At 34.8% G+C, this 8,758-nt stretch overlaps 1 protein-coding gene across 1 annotated transcript; it reads right to left on the bottom strand.

The window, feature by feature from the left end:
• Positions 1–6: 6 nt before the first annotated feature.
• On the bottom strand, positions 7–5,185 carry LOC108215230 (uncharacterized). Its single transcript, XM_017387635.2, has 2 exons — positions 5,007–5,185; positions 7–2,513 (listed from the first exon to the last, which is right to left on the bottom strand). The coding sequence occupies exons 1-2, from the start codon at positions 5,011–5,013 to the stop codon at positions 442–444; spliced, it is 2,079 nt and encodes a 692-aa protein (XP_017243124.1). The 5' UTR covers positions 5,014–5,185; the 3' UTR covers positions 7–441.
• Positions 5,186–8,758: the final 3,573 nt, after the last annotated feature.

Consider the following 8,758-nt stretch of genomic DNA (forward strand, 5'->3'; position numbering starts at 1 on the left):
GGAATCTGATCATGAAACATTTTAATCAATATGAACTTATCTTTACAAAACCAATGATAACTGGCAACATTTCCACAGCCAAGTTATTCAGCTGCAGAAGGCAATGTATATTTGTCCTTAATACCTAGAGTACAAATTGAACTGCACAAATATAACAAAAATGGTGACTCTGTAATTCTCACTAACCTGAATATGTGGGTTCACTCACTGCCAGAAGATAACCCGTAAACAAGAAAACTGTAACCAGACTGATACAGAGAAGACTTTCTACAGCACCGTTTAATAGAGATATTCATCACTTGCACTACAGGAGAAGCTCCAGCTTCCAATACTTCCTCAAAAATGAGAAAGTAATATTTAAGTTTGGCACGTTTTGCAGGTAAATGTGACATCTTGGTGCTGAGTGGGTCGGTTTTACTGAGGCAAATAGTGAAGATAGAATTAACCTGATGTGCCAATATCTTTTCCATGGTCTTCTTCATGAATATGTCGTTTTAGCCTTTTTAGCCAAATTTCATAATCCATAGGATAAGGTGTCCCACATAGACTGTCAACATAATCAGCGAAAGCTTTCACTACAGCTGAAATGTCCCCAAGCTTCTGCTGAATGAGTCTTTTTGACCAAGAGGCTTCTCTCCATTGCAGTGCCCCCTCAATAGAATCCAGTTCTGGCAAGTCCCCGCCAAAACTAAAGTAAAGCAAATAGACTAGGCTCTCTGCATCAGAAGCCGAACACAACTTTCCTTCCTGAAGCGCATAAGTTGATGAGAAATGAAGATTCATTGCAGGACGATCCCTGTCTTCCAATATGGCATGCCCCCAACCGAGGAGGACAAAATGAGGTTGTCTTAGGCCGGCAGTCACATAAATGACATTCTCAGGCCTAATGTCTCCATGCCGAATTCCAGCAGCAGCAGCAGTAGAAAGGGCGGACAAGCAATCATGGCAACATCTAATAGCCTCATCTGGACCAAATTGACCATCTCTTACCATGTCAGCAACAGTTTTTCCAACTGGGCTAGTCACGAGAATTAAGGTCCCACACCAAGGGTGACTACAATTTCCACCCGAGGTTGGTCTCTGACATTCACCAGGGTGAACCATCCTGCCAGATGCACTCAAATGAGGCAAATACTTGCTTGATAGACCTTTCTGCTTCATAATATTCAAAATCTTAGTTTGCCTCTGAACTTGATACCATAACTTCATATCTTCCCATGCTGATTCTAGGTGAGAAGGATGTGAACCAACATACAGAAACAGAGTCTTGCCCTGGTCTTCAACAGGAGAAACAACATAATAAGGAGTTTCTTCGTCACTCAAGATCTCGTTGATTTGATAACCCTTCTGTCGGTCGGACTCCTCCAGCCATAAAGCAGAACCTACTTCTAATTTCATCGGCTTCTCCGACTCCACGTTTCTAGATTCCTCTTGTACTTCAACAATTTCAGGGGAAATGCTGCGCTGCTGTAACTTAAATAGACCATTTCCATTTATTCTAGTATCGCCCAACTGCCTCTCTGCTCTTCTTAATTGAAGGCGGGAACTGTGATCAGCTGCTAAATCTTCAATTGAGTTGTTGGGCAATCCTGCAATTTGTATTAATGAATGGAAGGTTGCAAAAAGTAACTGCAGAGCACCAATATCTCCCCAGTTGGCGTTCCCCAGGTCATTCCAGATCCTATCGATAGGGGAAACAGCAATCTGCGAATAATTTTTAAGCCACTCAACAGCACATTCATACACATTACTTCCACCGAACTCCAACTTAGTCAAATCTCCTTCCACTTTCAGAACCCCTCCATATTGTGAATCAACAAGAAGAACAAAAACCGAATTTACGCTAAGAGATGTATTTGAACTACTAAGGCTTCTCGACAGTAGAATTCGAACAGCGTAGAACAGTGCTTCACCTATAACAGATAGAGAAGGCTTATGGTCACTCTTCTCTTGAAGGTTACCAATTGATGGCTTCACAACTGCTAATTGTAGAATATCATCCCACTTCCCATGTGGATGCCTAGGATTTTTTAGCAATATACCTGAAGCACATAAATCTCCTAGTTTCTTATTAGCAATGGCCTTTTCAGCTTGATGAAATTTTAAGTTATCATAAACAGAGGTAACATAAAATGGCATAGGTTCGTCCTGACTCCAAAATGCCTCCCACAAGCCCTTCACACTTGCATGTAAAAAATCTTCAATTGCCAGAAAATTTGCTGCTTCCAAAGCCCCAGAACTTGATGCATAAACAGCACTAGGCATCCTAATTAGCTGCTGAAAAGAAACTCCTTCCAGTGCATAATCAAACTTTTGAAGATCAATCAACTCAAATGGAACTTCAAAAGCAGGTGCATCGCATCCTGGTTCAAGCCATTCCTCAAGGTTTATACTCCAAATGTAACTGTCAACAAACCTACGGAGAAATTCCTTGCATCTACGAGACCTACTACCTGAGGAAGTACTGGAATTCTTAGTCCCAGACCCTATCGAGTCCCGGTCAGTGGATCCACCTGGAAGATATAATCCATATGCGAGCATATTGTTAGCGAGCATATTGTTAGCGAGCTTATTTAATCCTCAACATACCACTAAATAAAAAATATGTGCTAAAACTTTTTGGGGACTAATCTAATACATATACAAAAATTATAGAAGCGATTACACAATCAACTAACAATACAAGCACAAGCCAACAGAACCATTACTAACATAATATTGCTACTTGAAACCATGGATTTATTTGATGGTTTAGAAGAGTATCCTAGACTCTGAGGGGTGAAGTTTTAGTAGCATATGACTATAAATACGAGTGTAAAAGCAAGTCCATGACTTATGTTTGTGAGAAATACTTCATCCCTCTTGCAATGAGTTCAACACAAGACACAAAGATACACTCAAGTATCTACTTTTAGTACACATGATTTTCCGATGTAATCGGCTTCTTTAATGTTAAAACAAATTTCATGCTACAAAAGCCAGTATAGGAACATAATGCCCACACCATCTAAGTCCATATAACATATAATTGTTGCCTCGAGTCCAGTCCAACAAGTGTAATTAAAAAAAATTTGTAACACAAACATGTCATAGAATGTGCAGCCAAAACATTAAGAAGGTACGTGAAGCAAATCTAAATATCATATTGATTAAAATGATCTATAAGCCTGCAATGATTGCAGAGCAACTCCGGCTACAAACGGACTCAACTCAGGTTGTGTTCACTTGGACGGAATGAAATGGAGGGAGAATGGAATAAATTTTGTACTCTAACATGGTGTTTATCAGAGAAAATGTTCATAATTTTCATTCCTCCAACCATTCCATTGTTACAATTTTAACTAGAATTACAACCCACATGTTTTGGAAGGTATGCTCGTTCCATTTCTACATCATGTTACCTTACAATCTTTATCACAAGAAATTTAGACTCATTCATATTTAGTCACTATAATCTCATACTTTCTTTTTTCTCCATAAAACTTCTATATAATTTTTCATTCCAATCTTCCCTCATTCCATTCCATCCAAGTGAACACGGCCTTAATGTTTAATTTAAATTTAAGTTATTCATCTATTTGATTGGAACAAACCAATGCATACTGAAAAAGTTTAAGCTAAAAAAAGCTTAGAAGGGATACAATTTTACTATTTAATTTCTTGATTTGTTTTCTTTTAAGGAAATCCTGTCCTTTTAGAAGAATAAGGTACTGCTTCACTGGAAATAATATTATCCTTTTGCCCAGTCCCTATAACTACGATGAGTACTTGGTACATCCATCAGTTCCTTTTGCACATCCTAGACAATGATACTTCTATTTCTTATACTTACTATTGTAATTCTGAAGTAGTCTGCAACTACACTTGCATAGTGGTTATTAGTTATTACTGTAGTTGAGCTTATTGACCTTCATTATCTAGATAAGAAACCATCCACAACAAAAAGATACAAGGGGAAGATAGAAAATAAATCCATATGTTGAGACACGTTGGCAAGAAGACACAAAACTTTTCCGAAAGCTCCAAAAGTACAGACCAAGATCGATGTCAAGGGCCTTCATCCTTAAGCAGTTGAAAAATGTCTATGATAAAATATATAACTTCTTTTTCCTTTAAAGAAGAACCATACTTTATAAAGGCGAAACTGTTTTGATTGTCCAAAACAGTACTCCCACTTCACATTCCAGAATATAAAAATTACTCCTTTTAAAGAAACATATAGATAGAGCATTTCACTTTCAGAAGGCCAAATCAATAAGCATTATTAGCCGAATTTTCAGAGAGGTCAAAGTTTTTATTGTCGAACTATCGTATCACATCATCCAATACCCTTTATTACATCAGTCAAATTAAATCACGGTAATTACATACGTAGAAGTTACAAATCGAGGTCAACAATACCATATAAAACATATCACTAAAAGTAAAAAAAGATGCAGGTAGAAAGTAGTATAGACACCTCTTGAAGTTGTTCAACCTTATCAAAGTATATATCAAGCAATAGACACATCTCAATGATTCCCCAAACTTGCTTAGAACCACAATGTCACACCCCAACAAGAAATTGACCGAAATTTTCTAATAACGAATCTAAAGCACACCTCATTAACATCCACCGTAAAATGCAAGAGAAAGTAAACAACTTATCCAACCTTTTTGCAAATGCACTATACTGTTTGCTAGCTACAAACACTAATTGTTTTGATTTTTACCAGTAAAATGGCCAGCACTAATCGTCTCATCGACCATAATACATTCACAAACAAAAATTAAAACAACCCTTTAACACAAATCAAAATTCCCAAACCAGACATAACATATCCAGAACAGTTTCTAATCTCACTCAATCCCCATGAATTATCAAAATCATAATCAACCAAGAAAACATAAAATCAAACTAGAACAACACAAACCCATCATAATTCAAGTCCAATTAGACCCAAAAAATCAACAATCAAGCAAAAAATCAAAAAACAACAATTAGGGTTCATAATACACAATCATACCTTCCATTTAGAAGAAAGAGATAAACTTTAATTGAGATCGAGGAGATAGAAAACATCCACTTCGCTGAATGATTGACTGTGTGTATGTATATGTGTGTGTATGTGTTTCTTGTCTCTCTCTCGGACTCTTTGCGACTTGGAGACTTCTCGCTGTCTCTATTATCTGACTTGGTCTCATTTATTAATCTATCTCTGTTCGCATTAGAGTTAAGTTCAATGGAGACCACATTTTTTTCGGAGACATGGAGACCACATATGTTCTGCAACTAAAATAATTCATAAAAACATTGCAAAACGTATAGTTTTGCAAATCATGTTCTACGCAATCATTATTTCATTTAAAATCTTGAATATCATATAAGTCTTACATGTGGAACATAACAAAATGTTTTTTTCTATAAAATATGTTTAGTTTGCAGTACATTTATTCAACTTGCAGAACATACATTATCTACTTATTAAACATAGATGATCTTCAATAATTTTAATGAATACATGATATTTGTAGATAATATTTTACAAAATAATATATTTTATAGTGTTTTAATTGCAAAACATACGTGGTCTCCGAGGTCTCCGATGAAATAGCGGTCTCCATAGAACTCTCCTCTACTTATTTAATCTGTTTACTGGAGTATCTTGTATAACTATTTATTTTATTTATTTTTTATTACCATATTTAGTTATGACATATTTTTTTAGGACAAAATACAAATTAATCGCTCCGTCCCTCTCATTTCTCAAGCATTTTAAAACTTATATAAAACATAGCCCGTAACTTATTTTTGAGATTTTTTTCTGTATAAAAGTTCAACTATGAAATTTATTCAAAACAAAAAAGATTAAAAAATAAATTACGAAACTATGTTTTCTAGGAGTATTAAAATGCGTGTCAAACTCTCGTCCACAGGTACCGGGTGACGGAGGGAGTAATATTTGAAAAGTAATACATGATTTTAATATTATTTCACAATAAAAGATTACTGATAATTTTATTTTAAGATAGAAATATTTTTTTTTAAAAATTATAAAAAGTTATATAGCTTATATTAAATTTACTTAAATTTAAAACCTTGTAATTATAATTTAAAATATATAGACTAGCTTTTATAATGGTACGGAATACAGCATTTGAAACCATTATATAATTTAATAATTATAAAGATTAGTTGACCAGTTAATCATGATAAAATTAAATAATGAGCTAAGAGCTATTAATATATAATTTTATAAATTTTAGATTTAAATATGTATCATAAATTAATTAATTTTATTATAAATAAAATATAGGATTTGCATATGATTAATAATGTTTTGTTCCAACTAACAATTCCTTGTTGACGTAAAATATTATTGTGTAAATAAAGTATACTCGTAAGATAACTAATTCTTAATCATAAATTTAGAAATTAAAATTATAATAATAACTGACATTTAATTATACATAAATTTGAATTTATCGTCTTTAAATCCGTACGATACGAGAGGGTCTTCCGTCCAATTTTTTAAATTCTGATTTATGTTGACATAATCTTGCATTAGAATTTATTAGATCTTCACCAGACCTTCATGAAAGTAACAAATTAAAGAATGGGTCCTGAGAGAATTTAATTGAAGAACAACATATAATGCAAAGAAGATGATCAAATATCATACATTTTGCAAAACCGAACAAAATTTATTTACTCATTTATCTCTGTCTTTACTTTGAAAATCATTTTCTATTATCAGGAGGACGGTCCATGGGCTCCCCTAATCAATATATCTGTTGCATGATATTTACGTTTCATCGAGTACGTCGATTAAAGCGAAGAAACAATCAACATGTTTTGCAACTTTATTTTAAGAATATAAAAGACTTAATTCGGGAGCTGACACGTGCCATGCCATTATTTTGGACTATTTTTATGGGCTATAGTTGCCATTTTGACCAGAAATTTCTTGGTATCTACAAGTGACTTGATACATGTAATTCATAAACAAAATACCAATTCGTATTTCGTTGTAAATATTTTGGGTGGCACGTCAAGACAAGAACCGTAAAGAACTTGACAAAAAGAGAGAGATTTTATAATTTTTTATTATTTATGATTTTGATAGGAATATCGAGGAGTTTTGACAGTATAATTAAAAAATTGTTTTGAAATAAAATTGTGAGCGAAAGACGAAAGTGTTAGTCCAATATTTTTATTTATAAAAAAATTAAAACAATATCTTCCAAGTGTGATGAAAACTTGTGTGCTGTATATCCAGAAAGACAGAAGCTAAAGTTGATATTCCCTCAGTCCATTAATTCATCTCTATACAATTATTTTTCAAAACGTCTACTCAGACTCAGTTATATAAATACAGAAATAATACAGTAACATTTTATAATATAAAAATTTAACTATACCCACCGTTTCTTGTAATGTACTATACCCATTACTTGTAATGTACTAGTCTGAAGTGTTGCAACACAGGTGATATGGAAGCTGCACAAGGTTTATATAGTATGGCCTCTGTTTACAAGGCTCCTTTCCTGCTGTTGGTTAGGTATTTTGCTTACAAACTCTTAGTAATGGTTGCGGGCAACAAACGATAATCGCCCTCGAAATGTGATATAGGAGCTTGCCAAGGAATCAAGGAATCTTAACGGAACTCCTCCCAAGTCCCAAGGGCTCAAATTAGGCTTTGATTTCTGAATGATGAAGGTTACTCAACAACCCTGTAATCCCACTCTATGAACAAGGTACTTGGTAGTTGGTACCTTACGTCTCTTATCATTCGACAATGGTATACTCCTTCTCATAGTCGATAAGAGTAGAAAATGATCTGATCTGCTTTAACTAGTCCTGCATGGGTTACCATCAATTGTTGTTACAATTGTCAAGGGGTGAGATAAAATCAGTTGATAACCTAGAGTATATTCCACAAATCTGTCTGTCTTTCTGAAGTTCTATGCGAGCTACACTTTCTTGCAAAGTATTCCATCAATTGTGCTAAGAACAGTTAGCCTCACACCTAACGCAGGGAACTGGAAGTAATCCAACCCCGATGATGCTTACGGATTGTGGCCTTCCCTGAATCAGCTCTACAGGCTGGAAAGATGCTGCCTGACAATAATGAGTACGTTAGACATGCCAGGTGAGAACATGCTGGTGCTTTTAATGTGACAATACTTCAAGTTGTGGACATAACTACTACAATAACAGACCTTATCATTTGACCATATGACACAATATATAACATGCAGCAACTATTGCCCTTTTAATCACAAACACATTTCTAGTGAAGCCATTTTTGGTTAAGACCTAAATCCACCATTGTGACAAACACAACCATCATTCCAGGAATTTTACCGCAACATTGGTTAGACTCTACCTCGGATAATGTCCATGTGTCCCCGAAAACAGTAAGAAGCTAATTGGATTCTAAGAATGCAAATGCTGTAAAAGAGAATCTCAGCACTACAAAACTCTAACAGCTATAGGCAGCATCTCAACCTCATTTTCGAACCCTTAACTCTCATTTCCCCCATCACATTTCTAGTTAACAGTCAAAACACCCCCAAAATGCACCACTGAACAAAGCTGCTAAAGAGAAAATCAGACCCAGTCTCAAGTAAAGAATCAGTACCCACCCAACAAACTACCCTATGACTTTCAGTTACACACCAACTAAAATCAGCCTCACCAAATAAAGCAGATTATGTTAAACGATATTCAAGTTGGAAACATTCCATCCAATAGAGTAAAGAGCAAGAGGAAGAA

The sequence above is a fragment of the Daucus carota genome, chromosome 3 (assembly GCF_001625215.2).
Source record: "Daucus carota subsp. sativus chromosome 3, DH1 v3.0, whole genome shotgun sequence".
NCBI lineage: Eukaryota > Viridiplantae > Streptophyta > Magnoliopsida > Apiales > Apiaceae > Daucus > Daucus carota.